At 45.5% G+C, this 22,854-nt stretch overlaps 1 protein-coding gene across 7 annotated transcripts in view; it reads right to left on the bottom strand.

Annotated features, from left to right (window-relative positions):
• The window catches only part of TMEM94 (transmembrane protein 94), a 95,547-nt gene that overhangs the window by 14,933 nt on the left and 57,760 nt on the right, over positions 1-22,854 (bottom strand). For all 7 annotated transcript variants that reach the window (XM_043528560.1, XM_037913340.1, XM_043528559.1 and 4 more), the window contains 12 exons: positions 22,444-22,530; positions 21,827-21,943; positions 16,941-16,997; positions 14,886-14,990; positions 13,747-13,911; positions 13,167-13,376; positions 10,346-10,661; positions 9,149-9,322; positions 4,666-4,768; positions 2,607-2,824; positions 1,358-1,539; positions 1,006-1,144 (listed from right to left, as the gene is read on the bottom strand). In XM_043528560.1, the coding sequence (XP_043384495.1) occupies positions 1,006-1,144; positions 1,358-1,539; positions 2,607-2,824; positions 4,666-4,768; positions 9,149-9,322; positions 10,346-10,661; positions 13,167-13,376; positions 13,747-13,911; positions 14,886-14,990; positions 16,941-16,997; positions 21,827-21,943; positions 22,444-22,530 (1,873 nt within the window). The remainder of the gene's footprint in view (positions 1-1,005; positions 1,145-1,357; positions 1,540-2,606; positions 2,825-4,665; positions 4,769-9,148; positions 9,323-10,345; positions 10,662-13,166; positions 13,377-13,746; positions 13,912-14,885; positions 14,991-16,940; positions 16,998-21,826; positions 21,944-22,443; positions 22,531-22,854) is intronic.

Genomic DNA, 22,854 nt, shown 5'->3' with positions numbered 1-22,854 from the left:
TGGCTCTGCTTCCTTTCTCCCTGTTCACACAGTCTTCTGGGGAGAGACTGGAGAAATCACATCTAAAGTGAGGAAGAAGAGCAACTTTCAGTCAAGAGACAGACCCACGGGATAAGTCCAACACTGCAAAAAAAAAAAAAAAAAACCACCCTGCAACATTGAGTCTCAGAGCCTAGGTCAACTGACTCAGGCTTGCGCTATGGGCTAAAAATAACAGTGTAGACATTCCTGCTCTGGCTTTGAGACCCACACCCCTCACTGGGTTCCAGAGCCCGAATTCCAGCCTGAGTAGGAACACCTACATTATTATTTTTAGCCCCACAGCGCAAGCCTCAGTCAGTCAACCTGGGCTCAAACATGCCCTCAACAGTTACATCCAGGCTATAGCAAAAACTGGAACTGCCAATGCACAACTCCACAGTAGGCCATTGCATACACTATTATGATAGTTACGTGCACAACAGTGTGTGTGCACCCAGCTCCCATGATTGTGCATGCAACTGCAGTAAGTGTGTGCACAAATCAGCAATTTGATTCCTAAACGGCCCCGTGAGTGCCAGAATTACCATGACTGCACGGTACTCACACACACACAAGGCATGCACACTCAGGTTTGGGCTCACAGGTCTAACAAGTCAGGGCTGGATTAAGTACAGGGTTAAACAGGCCAGTCCTGGAAACAGTGAGGACCCTTTGAGTAGCTTCTTAAGACCACAGTAGCGTATTTTCTTCAGGGTTATCAGTGCAGGTTTCACTGTGTTATGTACTTTTATACATGTGCTGAAGGGAGAAACTGTACAGCTCATCCTTACCAGATTCCTGGTTTCATCCTTCAGTGGGAGCCACCTAGTCACATCACCTAACTGGCAGCTGTGGCGAGAAGCCATGGAGTCACAGCACCCGGAGCATCCTATCTTGCTTACCATACACCACATTCATTAGCTACAGGCAGATACACCCTGCCTCTGAATCATACAACCACCTTTCCCAGAGGGAAAATCTCACCCTGATTCAGGTCATCATGCAAAGAACCTGCATGGCTGGGGCTGGAGGGAGGAATGTCTGACCCAGGCACGTCTCCGTTGGGCGTTAAGGATATGTGGCAGTTCCAGCCAGTCTCAAGACCCATCTTCTCAGCAAAGACCTGGGGGAGAGCACACAAGATTTTACAGAGCTGATGCACGGACCAGTGCTTTGGGGTCAGTACCTACAGATGCCCCCTGACAAGCATATGCCACTGAGACCTATTAGGCAGCTGGGTAGGGTTACTCTCGGATTGTATGGGGATGAACTCTTCAGTCAGTCAAGGCAGGGGCCATGCAAGTTCAGAAAGGGATACAGCAGAGGTGTAGCCTACCTTGCTCTTGAGCTCATCTTCCAGGGAAAAGTAGACAAAACGAATACAGGCACTGACCAGCCCATCAATGAGGCGGACAATGTCAAGTCGGGCCTGGTACTGGGACGAGACCATTCCCATGAAGATCTGGCCACTCAGAGCCTGGATACAATCCTCCTTCTCCATCACTTCCCCGATCCCTTCTTCAGGCATGCAAACAACACGCAATCACATTGAGACACAAACAACCACACGTGCGTGCACACACAGACACAGATTACGAGACATGACCACATGGAGACAGGCACCCATATGAACAGAAACATGCAGACACACATGTACAGATGGACAGGTGGATAGACACCCATTTAGCCAAACATACACAGTCACAAAAGGAGTTTTAAACACCCCAACATACAGCCGAGAACACAGTGCAAAAACACACACAGCATGGGAAGGAAGAAAATAAAACAAAGAATGCTAGTCAGTTACAAGAAAGGGGTGGGGAGGGCACAGTACATGTGCTGCATAATGTACACATATGCATTTTAAGTACATCATACTATGCTTAAACAACACAGCAAGTGTCTGGTGGAAGTGGACAGCCATGAAACTGAAGGGGAGTTGATCTCAAGTAATTGGATCAAACAAGTTCTCTCTAGGGACTCTGTAGTGGCTCCAGAATGACCTGTTAAGGATTTAGACTGACAGGATTCCTTCACCAGATCAGGCTGTGATTAACATGACCTCGATGCGGTACACAGTAAGGGATCCTGGTGTAGCATGAGAAATTGTACAATGAAACATTGTATAATCGCTAATTATGCCTCCCAACTCCCATGTGAAGCCATGTTACCTCATTTTACAGAATGGGGAACTGAGGCACATCGGGGTTAGCGCCGCAGTTTTCCAAAGGAATCAAAGGGAATTAGGCACTTCCTGACTCCTTTGAAAAACCCATCATAAGTAACTTGCATAAGACTGCACAGATGCAAAGCCAGGAACAGAACGTAAAGAGTCCCGAGTCTCAGTCCCCTGCTTTAATAAATTAGACCACCCTCAAGTGTAACTATTATCTTACAAATTTAGGTAACTTTATGATAGAAATACACTTGCCAGCAGCATAAGTAATTATTTCCCTTTAAGGGAATGCTTAGATCTCAATTTCCAACCACTGCTTTGGAGAGCAAAGCTGCTACAGCTTTAGACTGATTAGGAACTAGAGACCCAGCTCAGCAATACATCCCACAAGAGGAGGAGAGAGACGTACCATCAGAACTCCAGCTGTTCCTTCTGCTGCTCTGTTTGATGGGTGTAGTCCCAGGAAGGTCACAGGATGTGAAGATGGCATTCTGTCCAGGGACCTGCACCAGTTCTATGCACTTGCCATTGAGCTGGGAGGACAAGGCACAGTGCATTGGCTTGTAGGCAAAGGCAGAGCAATAGCCTGAGAGACATGCTCGCTGGTAGAAATCCAACACTTTCTTCCTACATGGAAGACACAAGATAATACCAAAAGCTATCAGAGGCATGCTGCCATTCTGACACCAGTATAACCTCTGGGAGCTCAGGGCTGGAGGAAATCACCAATGCAAGTTTCCTGGACCACTCCCTGTAAGTTTGTTTCTAACACTGATCAGAGACTGGCCTAAAGAGACCATTCCTTATAGCTTGTATCCTTTGAGCTACAGCCACTAGAGGGAGACCTGAGCGTCTGAGCATCCTGTAAGGGGCAGCGATGCACCCACACAGCGGGTGAACAGAAACTAATGTAGCATATTTGTGATGGAATTGGAGCTGCCTGTGATAATTTATGAATACTAGATGTGTCATGCAGTTGTCTGATTATTGCCAGGGGGTTCCTTGCATGAGTACTTTGGGTTAATTCACCAGCAAGGCTGTTTACTTGTGAGTAGGAAGAGGGCAATAAGCCAGATAACACTTATCAGCAAACGGGGGTGGACAATGCTGGAGCCATTGGCTGTGATGCAGACCTCACTGAACAGGTTTCCCCAGGCAGATCTCAGCCCCTGTCAGGGGCACAGGGAGATCAGAGGACTCATGAGGGTTTAAAGACACACACTTCTCAAGGGAGAGACAGGGCTTCTGAGTAAATGTGAACCCAAACTTCAGAGGTCAGAGGGATCTGGGGTAAGATAGGCCCACCCAGGCCTTTAGCTCAGACAGATATGCATACAGACAACTTATTGTTTTAAAAACCCACTTCTCACGTTGTGCTCCACTGTTAAGATTAAACAATACATTGTTTTAAGAAGCCTGTTTTGGGTCACACTACTCATCACTGGTCACAGCTCCTGAAGGAAAGAACGGCAGAGAGCTGAATGCAGTTGGACCTGCTGAGCAATCATGGTTGGCACACACCCACACAGGATGCTGTAGCATCACAGGATTCCACCCAGGAAGGCAAAGACTCAAGACCTAAGAACTGGAAGGAGTGCACTCAGAGAGAAAGGAATGAGAGGTGCAGCTAGCACTGAACCATGACAATATTATATAGATTTGCATGGTGCAGTGATACAAAGCCAATGCAAGTTGAACAAAGAGCCCCCCATCATAGTACACCAGTGGTGCAGTTCCAAACAGCTGCATTTAAAGGCAGATTGTCAACACGCAGTCATTGGAGTAGCTTAAAATTCCATCTTTGTTTTGAGTTTGTAGTGGTAACATTAGGCTGGTCCAGAACTACTCAACACAGAGTCTTTAATCAATGCCTCGTAAAAGAAATATTCAAAAAAGTAACAGGTCTTAATGCCCGACAATAGCGAGAGACACTAGCACAATGTAATGCAGGCCAACAAAACAAATCAGGACTGATCTGTCAAATGAGAAAAGGTGACAATAATGGCATAGGGAGCACCAAATCCACCACAGCAAGATACCACTAATAGCTGGAATGTACCACTCCTTGTATGCAGATATGGGACTTCCCAGAGATAACCGAACAAAATCCTATTGCTACCATCACTGAACTTGCTTAGAATTCTTGGGCATACTTTACAGTAAGGTTCCATTTATAAACAAATTATAAAGGGTTTATAAATGATGAACAAAAGTCTTAATAAAGGGTTGGTAAATTGTTAGAGTCCAACGGATCAATAGATTGCTTATAACCATGTAACCCCTTTTAACGATGTGTTTATAACCAACTACAGACAACTCACATTTATAACATGCTTATAACAGCTATTCATCATTTATAAATAGCTTATAAAGTATTGTCATGTGGAGCCTTAATATAAACATAATTCTCTCCAGTAATTAATTTTAAACTAGTAACTCCTGTATGTCAATGAGGTAAGGCCACCCACCTGTCAGAGCCGGAGAGGGGGTAGATATCAGCACCATCCCAAAAGTCTGTGCAGGCCTCAAGAATGATGTCAGCTGTCCCGTGAGAAAGCATCTGCTCAGTGCCTAGGGGGAAAATGGGTAGGTGTCTCACTTGTACATTCCCAGCCAAGGGATTTAATTCCAATGGCTTGTTTGACAGTTAAAAACTACAGAGTATCCCACAATAAGACAGAACATCCTGATCTGCCCAGTACATCCCCACTGGCCATGTCAAGAATGTGTCAGCCACAGAGACTGTTCAAGAGGAGATGATGTAGGTTTGGCTGCTCTTTGCCTGGCTATAAGTTAACTGAGCAAGTGGTAAATTGTGGACCAGGTAGCCAGTTCCAGTACCTCTCCCCTTACACTGCAATGATCTTTCTCCTGCAGAAAAGTGAGGACCAGGTAGCTTCTGTATCCAGTACCCCTCCAAATCAGGGTATAACCAGGAGTAATGGAGTCATGAGATGAAACTAAGTAAAGAGAAATTTGAGTTGAATAGCAGGGGATAATTTAACAGTGAAAGCCTGTTAATAGACTGGAGTCTATTAGATTGGAGGCAGCATGGACTAGAGGTTATGGGCATGGGACTGGGACTCAGGAGACCTGGGTGTTCTATTCACTGGCCTGGCAAGTCACTTCACCTCCCTGTGCCTCAGATAAGGATAGTGACCTCCTTTGTAAAGCACTTTGAGATCTGCTGATAAAAAGCACTGGATAAGAGTGAGGTATTATCATCATCAGCACTATTCCACAGAAGAAGTTGGGTGATTAACGGTCATTGCCTGGGGCATTTAAAACGAGGCTGGACGAAAGCTCTAGAAGACATACTGCAGAGAACAACCCCTCGCACTGACCAGAAGAGGAGCCAAGATTCCTTAATATCCATGATCTTTTAGGTCTTTCCATCTTTTCCAATTCTACGATACTTTAAGGCTGAACAATAACCTGTAACTCATCCTGCTGGGCCTGGGTGTTCCAGGGTGTCTCAGATCATCATGTGATTTTCACTTATCTGGTACAAGACCAGGGCATGGTAGGTAGATCAGAAGTCAAGGATGGAGGGGCTGCCTTCCCTCCAGAGTTCCTATCTCTCATTATCTCATGTGGAAACATTAACATTACATGCACGTAGCATTCACTGTCAAGGTTAATTTGATTCCCTCCTCCAGCTGCTCTGTGACTGCCCCCAATGGTTTCAAAGCTGATCTAAAGAGAGAAAAAAATGACTTCCAAAAAGCGAGTCCAAAGACTTCTTGCAGGCATTGCTGCTGAGTGCAGACACTCATCCTAGCCAATGAGGTCAAGAGCCAAGAATATCTGTTCATGCAAATCAGGCGGGGGACCTTCATGAATACTTGAGGATTTTCCAAAACATACCAGCTCTCTACTTTGTACTAAAAATAGACACCACAGGCTGAATTTATCAGCATAACAAACATCTGAACGCAATAGGAGCAGAATGTGAAAGAGGCTGCTTGTTAGAGGAACACAATGGACAGCTCGTGTGAGGTTTGGGTTAATTTTACTGTAAAAACCTTATATCCTCACCATAGTGGCTGTATGGTCAGATAGCCTCTGCTGTGAACGAAGGGGCAGGAGATTCCAGCTGACCCCTGCAAAGTCCATGCCTGGTATACAGAGTAAGAACTGGTGGGCAAACACACACATCAGCAGCTACACTTCTGCTTTCCATCCTACATAGTTTCTGTTCAGCATCAACAGCACCTTGCACAGCCCACCCCGCTGGCACTCTGTAGAAGTTAATGCCAGCGACACAGTTCATGTACCACTCCAATCCGTGCTGTAGTGGCATTGATTCCAATGTCATTGATGGCACTGTGAGCTAAACCTCCCCAAAGCTGGGATTAGTAAATCACAAGGTTAGTAACAGAAATGGGATTCTGCTAAACCAGGGGCCATTGTTCACTCTGGCTTTTCCCCTACAATCCTCACCTAAGCCACAAATCAACATCCGTGTAACACTCACAGCCTATGCCTTACACAAACCACTCCAGGGACCAAAAATAGAACCTACAAAGACATACAGATCAGATGCCTCATGGCACAAGGAAACAACTAAAAAAACCCTAGGCTATAACTCTAGGTAAATTAACAACCTGACCTGGGAACATGGCTATTAGCTAATGAGCAGTGGGATCGTTTAGAAATGGCTAAGGATGGGTATTAAACACTGTGACTGTTCAGTATTTACATGTATGCCCTGCCAAATTACGCTGATTTACAAAGCATGAGACTCCTCACTAGGCTCCTGGCAGTAAACTGGGTAAAATCGCTGCTCCCACCGGCACTGGGGGTGGGAAAGGAGGTGCTCCTGGTGGCTGGCTGTGGTCAATACTGAATTCATGCTATTTTCTTCTAGGGCTAGAGATAGATGCTAACTGAGCAGCAGTGAGTCTGCTCAAGTGAGCCAGATCACTCTTTGCATTGGATATGGTCTTGTGTTAAAACTCTTCCTAAACAAGAGGTTCCCAGCAGCAATCCCAGCCTCCAGCACTGGTGCAGCAATCAAAATAAGACTATGCAAAAATTAAGATTTTTAACTACAACAAGGGAAGATGGAGGCAGTACAGGCCATTGGGTCATTTCACTCCAGAAGCATGTGAATCCTTACTCACCTCCAGTTACTGTGGATTTGGGGTGAAAAATGTCAGATTAACAGGGACATATTTCACTAAACAAGACAAGGGAATCTAGAGATGGGTTATGTACTATTTCTGCTCAGGGTACATAATTTACTACCTGTCCACCTTTGGTTTCCTTACAGAGGTCTCATTATGGTGTACGGATTCAAACATTCATTCCAAGATTTTTAGAGCCAAAAGGGGCCATTATGATCTAGTCTGACCCCCTGCATAACACAGTCCAGAGAATTTCACCCAGAAATTCCTGCACCAAGCTCATAATTTCTGGTTGACCTAGAGCGTAATTTTAGAAAGCCATACAACTTTGATTTAAAGGCTTCAAGTGATGAACAATCTACCACATCCTTAAGTAAATTATTCCAATGGTTAATTACCCTCACTGTTAAGATTCTTCTTACAGTTCATTCTAGACAGCATTATTACGGTCACACACACACACATACACACACACACATCTGAACCCTCTAGGAAAAAAAAACTTTTAAAACTTAGGAAATGAAGTTAGAATGAGGCAAGATTAAAGGTAGTTCCCTATATTGAGAATCCCAGCAGTCAACTCTGACCACCACATTTCAAAGCCTTTCCTATAAAGACAAGACGACAGCAACTGGAACAAATAAAAAAAAATCTTCCCAGGTCAAGGTGTGAGATTAACTGCTGGACAGAAGGATATGGTTTACTCCCAGGGACTTTCAACTCTGTACAGTATTGATTTCGCTGGGACAACAAAGTCTGTGCATAGACAAACAGGAAACTCCTCTTGTTCTGCTTTTCCAGGACACGGACACACAAAAGATCATTAATACGTTGGATATAATATTAGCCAGAATCAAATTACAAAGGTTATTCACAATCCTCATGCTTCTGGGCAAGAGCTGGTCACACACTAGGGTCAGGAAGAAATTCCTCCCAACATGTTATAGCATGTTACCAAGAAGTTTACAGCTTCCTCTTTAGCAGTTGGTATTGGCTGCAGGTAGACACAGGATATCAGTCTAGAGCAGGGGTGGGCAAACTTTTTGGCCCGAGGGCCACATCTGGGTATGGAAATTGTATGGCGAGCCATGAATGCTCACAAAACTGCGGGTTGGGGTGCAGGAGGGCATGAGGGCTCCAGCAGGGGGTGCGGGCTCTGGGGTGGGGTTGGGGATTAGGAGTTGGGGGTGCAGAAGGGTGCTCCGGACTGGGACTGAGCGGTTCAGAGGGTGGGAGGAGAATCAGGGCTGGGGCAGGGGGTTAGAGCAGGGAGGGGGTCAGGCTCCAGGTGGCACTGACCTCAAGCTGCTCCCAGAAACAGCAGCATGTCCCCTCTCCAGCTCCTATGCAGAGGCATGTCCAGGCAGCTCTGAGCGCTGCTCTGTGCACAGACGCTGCCCCTGCAGCTCCCATTGGCTGCAGTTCCCAGCCAATGGGAGCTGCAGAGGTGACACTTGGGGTGGAGGCAGCATGCGGAGCCCCCTGGCTGCCCCTATGCGTAGGAGCTGGAGTGGGGACGTGCCACTGCTTCCGGGAGCCGTTTGGAGTGGTGCAAGCCCCTGACCCCGCTCCCTGGTTGGAGCGCCGGAGCGGAGCAAGCCCCAGACCCCGATTCCCAGTGGGAGCTCGAGGGCTGGATTAAAACATCTGGAGGGCCAGATGTGGTCCCCAGGCCATAGTTTGCCCACCTCTGGTCTACAGGGAGCCTTGGTCTGTTCTACTCTGGCAATTCCTAGGCTGTTTTTGAGACTCGCAAAATACTCCATTTCCCCTCCCCCACTATATCCAACACCTATACCCGAGAGAAGGGAGGCAGCCTTACTGGTGGTGGTGTCCTTAACAAAAAGGCTGATCATGTGACTCAAAGGTGGTCTCCTCTTGGTGATGGAAGAGAGTTTTCCCAGTACTGTCTCCTTCACCATCTCATCAGTTGGTAGGCGGTACAGGGCCAAGTGGTTCTCCTGCTTGAAAAGCTCTTTGGCTCCGGGTGTGAAACCTGAAACATGAATGTAAAGGGGAGAAAGATTAGACACAACCCAAAGTAAAATGAAGGAGATGTCACTTTGCTGCTCCCCTCCGTCCCCTGGCTGCAGTCATTCTGATATCTTCCCAGCAGCATCATCCACCAGAAACCAAGCCAGTGACATTCTGTAGCCCCAGTGTGTGCTAACAGCCAGGCGACAGAGGTTACGCTTACCTAGCTGACTTGCCTGCATTCTACTATGTGCATACACTAAAATGCTTTGAGATCTACTGATGAGATGTGCTATATAAGAGCCAGATGATATTATTAGTGGAGTCCTTAGCACTCCTGATTCATTTAAGAGAAGGAGAGCAATCTAGAAGAACAAGCATAGGACAAGAGGTCAAACTCTCAAATGTTAATCCTGGCTGTGCCACTGACTCATTGTGTGACCTAGGACAAGTCATTTAACATTCCTGTGCCTCACTCTTAAATGGGGACATTGATACTTTTCTACCTCACAAGAGTGGGATGCGGATTATGAAGTACTGAAGATGTGAAGTGCTACATATTACTTCTGGCTAACCACTGCCAGTTTCTCTGTAATACACATAAGCCTAAACATTAGCACTGACAAAGACGTCAGAGGAGCAATTTGTCCATTCTTATTGGTCATTCTTTATCCACTGTGGGGCAAAAAGCTTCTTCATCAGCACTGCTGCTGTCCATAACACTGAAGGATTTGAACTAGAACTTTACCAAATTTAGCCTGTGTTGGCTGGGAAAACTCTTAGCCACGAATGTCACTCAATGACTGTAGCACCGTGTCTGAACCTGTCCGTGGTGAACTCTCCAATGACACTGGCAACAAGTCTGATGTCAAACCTCTGAGCATTGACCCAAAGAGAAAAGATCAGAGTCAGATCTGAACTCCAGCTTTCCAACTAACAAAGAGGTACCATTCTGGTACTCTCCCAGTATTCAGCTAGCTCAGTAAGACTACCATGAAAGGTTGCTACCGTTTCTCAGCTGTCTCCTTGTTTGGTTCTTCCTTACCTATTAGCCTGGCAAACTCACAGAGCCCCCAGGGCACATGGACAGGCAGCACGGCATTGTGGGTCTCCTGGAGGGCAATGTTGCAGAGGTGGTCAGAGAAGCGGCATAGGCGCTCCGTCACACTGGCATTGCAGAGGTTGAGCAGCACATTCAAGCCCAGAGGCTTCAGGGAGGTTAGGTGCATCTGCCAGTTGGAGTCGTCGAACTGGATACAGGAGGGGTTCTGCTGGTCCTGGGACAGGCTGAGCATTTTGAGGTGGTAGTCACACACGAAGTCTTCAGCCTCACAGGCCAGTCCCTCACTGTCACCGCCAGCCTGATCAGACATGCAAGAAAAACCTGGTTAGTTATAATGGAACGTAGTTGCTAGAGATGCTCCAATTTCCATCCCAAGCTTAGTATCCCTTAGCAGAAGAGAGAGTCCCAGATATAAGAGGGAAGATTAACAGGCCATTGCTTCCTCCACTTATCAAAAGTAGCAGCTTCCTTAGTTCCACAGTCTGAGATTCTCCAGAGGAGTAAAAACAATGTTTTTTAATGGTCTAAATTCTAAGGGACGAAAATGAATGAGTATGTGATGAGGGAATGACTACTGTAAAGGGCCCGGGGGCTTTTCCAGGGAGATTAAACTACTTTCTAGTAACACATTTAGAAAAATAAATAGTAAGTTCCTGATCCTTCCCACACTGAAATCTGTGGGAGTTTTACCATTGCCATAAGTGGGAGTATGAACAAACTCAGAAGATAACCAGGGAAAGAACTGTAGGATTGATCTTAAGATGACAGAAATTTGAGGGATGGGGATGAAGTCTCCTGAGAAGAAGGTGGTATGTAACATTCCCTAAATGCACAAGAATATATCTGAGCGTCCTCATCATAGACACTAGCAACAGGTACCTCCTTTAGTTCTGTCCTTAAAAGAACCAACCCTTCCCAGGGGAAAGGGGCCTTCAGTAAAGAGAATACTTTTCTTCTCTGGAAAAGGACATGCAGCCCATGCTAAAGGATGTGCAAGGGGAATGAAGTGAGATTCTTCCCTGATTCCTTCCCCTTACAATTCAGCAACTGAAGCAGGCAACACTTGACAGAAACACCGACATTTCTTTGTGAGCCCTGCTTAAGCACCAAGCCCATTACCAGTCAGGTGACATGGGCCAGGCATGAGTCTTTTATTGCACTGTAGACATACCATTAGGGTCATAATTTGTCACTAGAAGATACTATGCCCAACTTTCCCCTTGCTTACACTGGGGTAGTTCAGGAGTAACTCCACTAAAATCCATAGAGCTACAGTGATGTAAATTCAGAATAACAGAGCACAATCAGTACTATGAGTGGCCAGTATTACCAGTCAATTAGTATTTTATGAAAACTAAACTTGGTTAATTTGGCCTTGGGTTTTTTTGTTTTTGACTTCATGAAGTATTCACAATCTACTGCTGGTTTTGTGAACATCATTATTATTATTTATTTGTATCATCATAGCACATGGGCCCTATATATGGAATTATTCTACATCTACCATAAATGAACACTTGGCATGCTACAGGTAAAGTATCCATTACTGGTATTCGGTATTCAAGGTCAGAAACTGGTCACCTGTTACATGGTTTAGATTCTGGTCCCTGACTGAGTAAGTAACATTTTTGATAGAAGACTATGGAATAATGCCTTTCTAATAGAATTCTTTGTCAGTTTCAGTATTTATGTATATTTCTTGACTGCTTGGTGATCAAATACTCATGAATAATGAAAAGCAGTAACATATCAAATTTGAACCATGTGTTTAAAAAACTGTCTTCATCAATTGACCAGTTCTCTGGGATGCAGACCACGGATATTAGTCTATTAGTCTAAATCATGAATGATGTAGAGAAAGTGAATAGAGAAGTGTTATTTACCCCTTCACGTAACACACAAACCAGGGGTCAACCCAATGAAATTAATAGGCAGCAGGTTTAAAATAAATATAAGGAAATACTTCTTCATACAACACACAGTCAACCTGTGGAACTTGTTGCCAGGGGATGGTGCGAAGGCAAAGATATAACTGGGTTCAAAAAAGAAGTAGATAAGTTCATGGAGGACAGGTCCATCAGTGGCTGTTAGCCAAGATGGTCAGGGATGCAAACCCATGCTCTGGGTGTCCCTAAACCTCTGACTGCTAGAAGTTGGGACTGGTTGACAGGAGATGGATCACTTGATCAACTGCCCTGTTCTGTTCATTCCCTCTGAAGCACCTGGCACCAGCCACTATTGGAAGATACTGGGCTAGATGCTTGGACCCAGTGTGGCCGTTCCCATGTACCACACAGGCATGTCTGCCAGAGATCTGACCCAAACCAGCAGCTAGTCTAGCAGAGAGCTAGCATCACTGGGATGCTGAAGAGGAGACTCTTCACAACCTCTTCTCTCCTCTAGAGCAATCAGTACTACTAACTAAATCCTCAGACTTTGAAAAGGGCCCCTTTAAATGAACAGCTCTCCTTACCCCACAGAAAGAGGGGAAATCCAAAGGTGTGGGAGCTAATAGGATTACAGTGCTGGCTGGAACTTGCTGTCTAATGTCTCTGCCAAGCACTCCTGAGTATAATGTTATTTTGGCTGAAGAGTCATCTTCCCATCCACAAGGCCAGCAAAAGGCACAGAGTACAATGAGATTCAGCTGCTCCTTTCCCTACTTAACTCACACAAATCTGCTAGATTTCGTCATTCTCTAACTCAAATCCGGGGGTGGGTGGGTAGGGTTCTTTCTCCTCTCGACGCAGCCTGTCCTACAGCTCAGTGAGAGGCTGACTGCATCCATTTTTGCATACCTTACCTGGGTTGCCTCCTCCTCACCACCCTCCGTGTCTTTGCTGAAGCTCACGTTGGACCCTGAGGGATGCTTGCTTCTACTGTTTGGCTTTCTGTGGACATGGACGTCAGAAGATTTCGGCGTGTCACTAGACCAGTCGTTCCTCTCTTGTTCATTGGCAACGTGGACCATATCCATCATGGGACCAGAGAGCAGAGCATCCCTCTCATGGGGCTAGAAGAGAGCAAGGAGGTGAACAGTGATGAGGCACTTATGGGATGGAATGGAAAATCCCCACTACTGATTTGCATGATGCCAAGCCTATTCTATCCTGGGATGGATTTGGGTAGCTGGGGGTGGAGCAGCTTCTGGCCTCTACCGAAGAGGACTGGACAGGACTCTCTTTGGAGGAGCAGGTCCTCACCATTCCTTAATCATTCAAGCAACGACACTCTCCTCCAGGAGCTCAACACTTGCTTTTCTATACCATTGCAAGCCCTGCCAGATCATGAACTGAATCTAGTTGCCTGGCAGGTAGTGCTAAGGCTGCCAGCCACGCCATGCTGAAAGCAAAGCATCACTTTGTTGATGACCCATCCCTCACCTCCTCGTCCATCTCTGGGTGGCAGAAGGAGCGCGTGGAGAGTTCATCCGTCAGGTCTTCATGGCTATCATGAGGAGCTTCCACCTTCCCACTGAAGAACAGAACAGTCTCTGGACTGGGATTTGGCCAGGATAGAATCCCCTGCTTGTCTACACAGCAAAGCACCTAAAACACCCCAAGACATCCCGCAACACCCCCCAAAATACAAACACCCAGTGAGTTAATGTCTAAAATATATATTCACAGAAACAAACAGCAGAAGGCTTGGGTGGATTTTCAGATACAAAGTTGGACAAAAGTCCCTTGTTAAGCAAAACTCCTGTCTTGAGAGAGCATTCTGAAAGCACGCCCAGGCGTACTGAGCACAACTTGGTTCCATCTGGATTAATGGTCACTTAATGCAGGTTTCATTTTAGGACCTATTAAAACTAAGCATGAAATCCATAAGCAGGAGGCAAGTCTTGTACCTATTTTACAGACTAGTACACCAAGGCTCAGGGAGATCCAGAGTTTTTTGTTTTTTTTAATGTCATTGGCAGAGCTAGGAATAGAACAAGAGTATGAACTGGGCTTAAGCTACCAGACCACACGGAATGTCCTCTAAACCACTGTCTTTACTAGAAGTGTGCTTCTGGGAGGATAGGTGCCCATTTGGTTTAAAGACAGTTATAATTAGGCTAACGCTCGTGCTGTCATATGGGTGTAATGCATAAAGTGTAAAAAAGCAGAAAACGGATGAGAGCATAAAAATTGGATGGGAAGAGATGTTGAATCCCAGCGATAATAGAACATGGCGATATTCTAAACAAAAAAAGCTCTCAGCCATACACACAGCTGTTTGCATTGCTTCACACTGACTCTGCAGACATTCTAGGCTTCTGAGTGAAAATCCTGGAATCTTATTATGTAGATGTCTAGCTCTTACATAGCGCTTTTCATCATTAGACCTCAAAGCACTTTACAATACAGGTTATAAAGCCCTTGCAAACCCAGGAGACTAGAAACCCCACAAGACCTTTATGCAGAACGCTGTGAATGGAGCACCTACAGCCCTGTTTCTTAGGGGATTTTCACAGTGATTGAAGAGAGCAAGGTGTCCCATTTAGGTATCCTCCTTGTGATAACCTAGTGATACTCACAGTGACGGATCCCAGGCTGTGAAGTAAGCTGGAGGTGAAGCTGAGTGTTGGAGACTTGCCTTTTAAAACACACAGAAAGTGGCTCCAGATACAACGTATCATTTCCTGTCAGAGAAGCAGACCACAGGTGACAATTCGCTGGGGAGAGCCTGGGTAAGGAAGGGGGAGCAGGAGTGTGTGAAGTTAACAAACATGCTTATAGGTTTGAGTCAAAGAGACCCTGTGAAACAATCCATTGCCAGGGGGACAGGACTTTAAGTGTGAGTAGGTTAAGGTTTTCAAGGGCAAGGGCACTCCCCCTGCTGAATGCAAACAGCAAACATGTTCCTTGAACAGGGATTCTGCTGGGGCCATCGCAGTCTTTCCAGAAAATACAGGTGGAAATTTTGAAGGGGTTTCACCTCAGTTAACTTGGTGCTGCCTCTTGGAATCTTTTTTCTAAACAATATGCTCAGATCCTTGGATGAAAGGATTTCAGTGCCCCACCACATGCCTGTTAAACCCATTTCCAGATGGGACAACTGAAGCACTGAGGTGCAATGACTTGCCCAAGGTAACCCAGTGAGTCAGGAGTCTGGGTTCTATTTCCTGCTAGAACCATTGCCTCCCCATCCAATTTAACTAAAAGTCAAATCTATGAACAACTGAAGGAAGGGTTGCATGAGGGAAATATTACAACCTAAACGTGCTGCTGTCACAGACAACCTTAGTCTCCCATAAGAGCATTATCCCAAACAGAGGCTGGATGACAGAAGGCTAACACATACGGGCTCATCTCTGCAAATCTGGGATCCACTCCCAGCCTCAGAGCTGTGTGTTTCCTGTTCCCAGCCGAACTGGGTCTGAATTTGATGTTGAGCTGCGAGCTTTAAATGCATTTCTGGATTGCTACCACTTTGCATCACTTCTCCCGTGCTTGAACTCCTCCAGTGCTCAGAAACTATGTTGATAGGGGCCATGTACAAACCTAGACAGATTAAATTTCACCATGGTTGTAGTCAGAAATGCAGACAATATTTAATTTAAAACAAAAAGAAAAGGCCATGTTTAATCCAGACACTTTCTTATAGCCAAGGTCTTCGCACAGAAGCAGAAAAAGGGAACAGATCTATGCACCAGGGAGATGACCTCAAGTCATTACTTTTTAACTGCTCAAGCACTGAATTGCACAGCTCAGCTGAAGCATGAACTGGCATAGGAAGGTAAGAAAACGTTCAGAGAGAGTGATATGCGTGGGGGCTAGCAGTGGCAAGGGAAGAGACTGAGCCTGCTGACATTTGGGATTTTCTAATTAGCCTTGGGAATCCCTCTACTTCCCCAGGGAAATGGAAATCCTAACGCCAGATTAGGCAAGACATTATCCCCTGTTTCATCTGGGTGATATAATTTGAAGAGGGGCTGGATCCAGACAGTTCCTCTGAAGGTTTGCTTGCTCTGGTTTGGGAAGTGTTAGTGATGTACACAAACTTATTAAGAAGCTGGTGAAGCAGGACCAGGCTTTCATCCCAAATGACCCACTCTCCTCTCTTCATATTTCACCTCTGCCAGGGCTCCAGTCTTGCTGCTACTTCCCATCTCCCTGTTCACTAGTTTTGATTGGATGATGGTTTTGTTTTTTAAGATAAGCTAAATTCTGCCCCAGCCTCCTGCTATGTACCCATATTTTTTGACCAGTTATTTCACCTGTGGAGCAACAGCGACCAACAGGACTTGAAACAGAAGCTTTCTCCAAGACATGAAAACTTGGTTTCAAAACCTCAGCAAAATTCTAATTCATGGCAACCTGAAGGGTACAAGCTGGACCACCTGTCACATTTAGCTCAACCCTGGCTAGTAGAGCAATTTCTAAATGAGGAGGTGTGTGGGAAAGACATCCAACCTGCAAGCAGAGCAAAATAAAGCAGCAAACAAAAAGTGCCAGCAGGCATCTGCCACCAGCAGTGAAGGTTTAGGGACTAGCAGGAGACCACAGAGGGAGAAAGGAAAGGATCTTATGGAGCTCGCAGTGAAGTAGAAAGAAAACGGAAGACTGGTAAAAAATAGTAACAACAATACCTGAGAAGATACCATCTCTGTGTAGCTGCTGAGAGTGTCCTCTGAAAACTTAGCCAGCTGTAGCAAGAGAAAAGACCAGTTACTATCAGTGTGCTCAGAAATGGTACATGAGAAGTGGTCTCTCTGAATACTGTGCATTCTGGGAGGTAAATGGAGGGGCCCTACTCTCTATTGCCATACCAGAAGAGACAGATGGTCCATCAAATCCAGTAACTTGTCACCAGTGGTCCACGTTATTATTTATCGGTTAATGATAAGCACCATGCTTGGTGCTGTACAGGACATGGATGAACACAAGGTCCTTGCCCTGAAAAGCTTACAGACTAAAGAGACAGATTACACCAGTTAGACGCACTATGACGCAGCTCTTTCTTAGGCTGATATTTTGAGGCAGGAGGAGGCAGTGTTTGAACTGATCTGGACTGGGTGAAAGCAGGGAGCTTTAAGAAGGGATTGCAAAGGTAGGCAGCTGTAACACCAGGGACATGGAGAAAGGAGGCAGAATGAAAGGGGCTATAAGATAGGAAATTAAATCAGAGATGTCGGTGGGATGGAATCATGCAGAGCTTGGAAGGGGAGGGAAAGTTATAGATGACCATTTTACGACTCAATGTCTTGCATCCAACGAGGGGGAATTCTCATCTTGACAGAAAGAGGAACAACTCACAAAACTAAAAAAAAAACAGCGGTTGCAAGTGTAAACAGAATTAAGTCCCAATCAGTAATACTTCCACTTGATCCAATTTCACAAAGTTAAAAAACACACATGAGCCAAATAGCTGGGAGAAAATTTACATAGAGCAATGTGAGGGATCATTGGGAAGGGTTTAAGAACTTTTTAATAAATACCCAAAAAGCTACAATCAAGAAACAAAGGTACACTGGTTAGAAAACCAGCCTGGTTTAGAAGCAAAGTGAAAGCAACAATAAAAAATAAAAACAATACATAACAGATGGAAAAAAGAGGAAACTGACAGCAGTGAATAAAAATTAGAAGCTAGAAAATGTAGAAAGTTGATAAGGAAATGAAAAGGACACATGAAGAAATCTATAGCCAACAGTAACAGACAACAAGGAATAGGGTTTGGGGTTTTTTTTGAGTTAAGCATATCAAGAACAAAAGGAACCATGACAATGGTATCAGTACATTACTAGATGGGAATGGTAGAATTGTCAACAATAATGAAGAAAAGGAAAGAAAAAGGAAGAAGTGTTCAATAAATATTTCTGTTCTGTATTTGGGAACAAGCCAGATGATGTATTCATATCATGTGATAATGATGAAATACTTTCCATTCCAACATTAACTAAGGAGGATGTTAAACAGCAGCTACCAAAGACAGACATCTTTTATCTGGAACTGCTGATTTACTTGCAGCCAAGAATTTTAAAAGAGCTGGCCAAGGAGCTCTCTGGACCATTAATGTTGATTTTCATTAAGTCTTGGAACACAAGGAAAGTTTCAGGACTAGAAGGCTAATGTTGTGCTAATACTTAAAAATGGTAAATGGGGATGACCCAAGTAATAATAGGCCTGTCAGCCTGACTTCAAACTGGCCCCAGTAAATGAAGTAGGTCCAGCACCCCTCTGCCAGAGCAGGTGCTCTAATTTGGCCAATTAAGAGGGTGGCGGCAGCACCTGGGGGCTATAAAGGACCGGGGAGCGAGACATGGTGAGTCAGGGGAACCTGAGAGCACAGACTAGTGGAGCAAAGAAAAAGGGCAGGTGCTGAGAGCTGCCAGAGCCAAAAAACTAACTGTGGTTCCTGAGAGAAGGCTGAAGGCAGGGGAGCAGCAGCAGGAGTCGCTTGGTGGCTCTCAGAGAGACAGAGCCGAGGGCTGGGGAGGGCTGGAGGCAGGAGAGCAGAAGAGGAGTTTACCTGATGACTTCTCCAGGGCTGGACTCAGAGGAACCATGAGAGGGCCAAAGGGAGTGAGGGATGTTCCCCTGATAATGACGATCTCCCAGCAGAGCAGCTGTGGGAGTTCCCACTGGGAAGAGTGGGGTTTTAAGGACTATATACACTGGATGTGGGAAATGGACTGTTTGGGATTTTTGTTGGGCAGTAATTAACTGTGTTTTGGTAATAAACTGGCTCCAAGGAGGGGCATTATTTAAGCAAAAGAGCCTGAAGTGGATTTACTGGAGACTCTGAAAAGGGAAATTGAGGCAGATGTGCCTGTCATGCCACAGAAGGCTGCTCCAGACAGGCCATTCTGTGACAGGGTGTTATAGGACTGGATTAATGAAGAATTATGAGGGTAATATAATTAATGCTATCAACAAGGGTTTATGGAAAACAGACCCTGTCTAACTTGATATAATTTTTTGATGAGATTACAGGTTTGGTTGCTAAAGATAACAGTACTGATTTAATATATTTAGACTTCTGTAAGGCATCTGACTTGGTACAGCACGACATTTTTATTAAGGAACTGGAACCAATACCAATATGGGCACACATTACATGGATTAAAAACAGTCTAACTGATAGGTCTCAAAATGTAACTGTAAACAGGGAATTATCATTGAGAGGCTGTTTCCAGTAGGGTCCCACAGAGATTGGTTCTTGGCCCTGTGCTATTTAAAAATATTAAATATGACCTGGAAGAAAATGAAGTCATTACTGATAAAGTTGGTCAATGACACAAAGATTGAGGAGTGCTAAATAACAAAGAGGACAGATCAGTGATACAGAGCACTCCGGATCACTTGGTAAACTGGGCACAAGCAAACAATATGCATCCCTATATGGCCAAATGTAAAGTCATACATCTAGGAACAAAGAGCACAGGCCATACTTACAGGCTGGGGGATTCTAGCCTGAGAAGCAGGGACTCTGAAAGAGACTTGGACGTCATGCTGGACAACCAGCTGAACATGAGCTCCCATTGTGACACTGTAGCCGAAAGGGCCAATGCAATCCTTGAATGCATAAACAGGGAACACGAAGTAGGAACAGGGAGGTTATATTACCCTGTGTTTGTATCTGGTGCAACCGCTGCTGGAATATTGTCTCCAGATCTGGTGTCAACAATTCAAGAAGGATGTTAAAAGTTGGAGAGGATTTAAAGAAGAACCAAGAAAACACCCCTTACAGTTAAAGACCCGAGGAACTGTATTTAGCTTAGCAAAGAGGGGTAACTTGATCACAGTCTATAAGTAGCTACATGTGGAACAGAAATTTGAATGTTCCATTTAGCAGAACAAGGTATGACAAGGTGAGGCTAGGCAAATCTGAACTAGAAATGAAATAAAAAAAAAAAGTTTCTTAACACTGAGGGTAAATAACTATTGGAACAACACGCCAAGATTTCTGGTGGATTCTCCACTAGCATTTCTTAAATTACATTTGGATGTTTTTCTAAAAGGTATGTTCTACTTCAACCACATCTATGTGACCTGAAGCCAGAATTAATACAGGAAAATCCTATGTCCTGTCTTATGCAGGAGGTCATACTAGAAGATGACCACAGTGGTCCCTTCTGGCCTTAAGATCTATTAGCTTGAACTCGATGGAAAGGGGAAAGGCGGCAGTGGAGGGAGCAGAGTTACATGGTCCAGCTGACGGAGAGGAAGAGGGTCTTAACTGCTTTGTTCTGAACGGAGTAGAGGGAAGAAAGGTGGGAATGGAGAGGCCAAAGAAGAGGCTGCCCTAGTCAAGATCAGAGTGAAGAAGGCCTGAACAAGCTTTGTGACTGTAGGGACATGGAGGAAGGATCATATTTGAGATGTCATGGAGAAAGAACTGGCAGGATTTGGCAAACTGCTTGGACATGTGGGGAGAAGAGACAGGAGACAGAAAAGGACACACCCAAGGCATGAGCTTGGGTGATAGGATGGAGGTGCCAACTGCAATGAAGAAGGGAAGACAAGGACCTCCTATTTCACCATGCCAGAGAACCAAGGGCAGAAGCTGAGTGATGCTGACAGTGCGCATGCAGACGGGAAACCACTAAAAGGAGATGGTGAGTGAGCATTTGGATGCAATGGATGCAGTATCTGCCTCATTCTACGCCAGCACAGGATGCAGGCGACTCCCACTGACTTCAGTGTAAGTTCTGCATATCCTGTAGGGAGAAGAATAGGCACCAGGAGAATATGGGGACATTGAGTCTCAGGGAGGACAAGGAGGTATTCCGAGCAATTGTGTCAAAGGCAGAAACTTCAAAACAGACGTTTGAGAAGAAGATAAACACACCATAGTGCACCTGGCTAAAGCCATCAGGAGCAGGTGCATGGGGAGGTATTCCCACATCCATTGAAAAAATCAGCTTATATCTCAGAAAGCTCAGGATCAGAACCCCACCAGCCTCTCCAAGAAAAACTGCTAACCCCTCTCTGCCCTTATGGGAAATAACCCTCACCTCCTTAGTCCCTATTCCACTTCAGGGAGCATCCCTGTAATCTGACCCCCAGCATTTCAAGTGGCAGCTCCCAGATCCCATGGGGAATAACAGCGGTTAAAAAGAGGACATCATAACACCCAGCCACTCCAATTCACTAAAGGTTCCTTTGTTCTGGCTATTGCATCACATTTGTCTCAGTTTAGACTCCCACTAAGAGGGTACAATTGTCCATCAGTTGGCCCACAGAACCTGTCTTAAATGGATCTATTTGACTGTGGAATAAACTCCAAGAGAAGAGCTTGGACCAGCTGAAACTGGGCTGGAGAGAGAACTGGGAACATACTGTTGGGAACGACGCTGCTGCTCCCCAGGGAGATGGACTAGACATGACCCAACAGGGGTCACCCAACTGTAATTTTTAAGATTCTGTGGATTCACCTGACGAACAGACTGCCCCCTGCGTTCCTCTCACAGAATCCATCACCTTCTCTACCCCTCCCTCCACACACAGTGACCGGACATGGGGAAATACCTACCAGCGAGGTGGACGAGGCCTTGCTCATCTGGGCCAGGACTCTGGCTTCTCCACAGGCTGTAGCAAGAACCCACAGGACAGGAAAGAGCAGTGGAAGGATGGGCAGCACGCCATTCACCTGAAAAACCACCCTCGGTCACCAACTAGAGTCAGCACAGTGATGAAGCTAGAACTAAGGCCTGTCACATGACCTCCCCTTCACCACAGTACAGGGACAGACACGGGGCAACGGCAGGAGCAAAGGATGCAGTTTGCAAAGACTGAAAGTAGTGCAAACACACTGAGGAACCCTGAGGGAAAGTCACCCACTATCCATGGGGATTTGCCATAAAAGAGGTAGTCAGCAGTTCACCTCCACTTGCAGTCAGTTTTCACAATGGATTTGGCATTAAGCCTTAATATTAAAAAGAAAAATTCCTGGGAAAATAGATTAAAGCCCATCCTGATGGGAACACTAGGAATACAGCTGCTGTTCAACTGAGTGCTTCACCTGACCTCAGCGTGCACAGGGAGAGAAGCAACTCTGAGAAGGTGTGGAAGGTTTGTGTTAAAAGGAAATTAGCTGCAGTGTACATGTTGGTTAGGAGGGAGTGGGGTGGGCACAAGAGACTCCTTTACCTGCAGCTGAAGAAGAGTGTACTGCCAGGAAGCAATTCCAGGAGCCACGAAAATGAAGCGCACAGCATTGGTGATCAGGAAGCCAGCCTGTTAGTTAAACAGAGGAAATACCCTCAGCAAGCCACCACCACTTGGAATGAGAGTCTCCACTCCCCTTAACACTGCGAGCCCTGGAAAATCCTGGAGGACAAAGCTGGTTTGTTACTGCATTGCCAAACCTTCCCCGCCCCCCCCCGCACCCTCCGCCCCATCTCATTGCTACACCTACATACTGACTGTTGAACACCTTCACTGCACTTCTCTGAACTACCCAAACTGAATATAGGGTTAGTGACTGGCTGGAACTTCTCACTGGTTCTTAACTTCTGCTGCGATGTACTGGCCTGCTCTTCTGGCAACTTTGGGACAAGA

The sequence above is a fragment of the Chelonia mydas genome, chromosome 14 (assembly GCF_015237465.2).
Source record: "Chelonia mydas isolate rCheMyd1 chromosome 14, rCheMyd1.pri.v2, whole genome shotgun sequence".
In the NCBI taxonomy this organism is placed as follows: domain Eukaryota; kingdom Metazoa; phylum Chordata; order Testudines; family Cheloniidae; genus Chelonia; species Chelonia mydas.
This window is presented reverse-complemented; position numbering and strand designations above follow the sequence as displayed.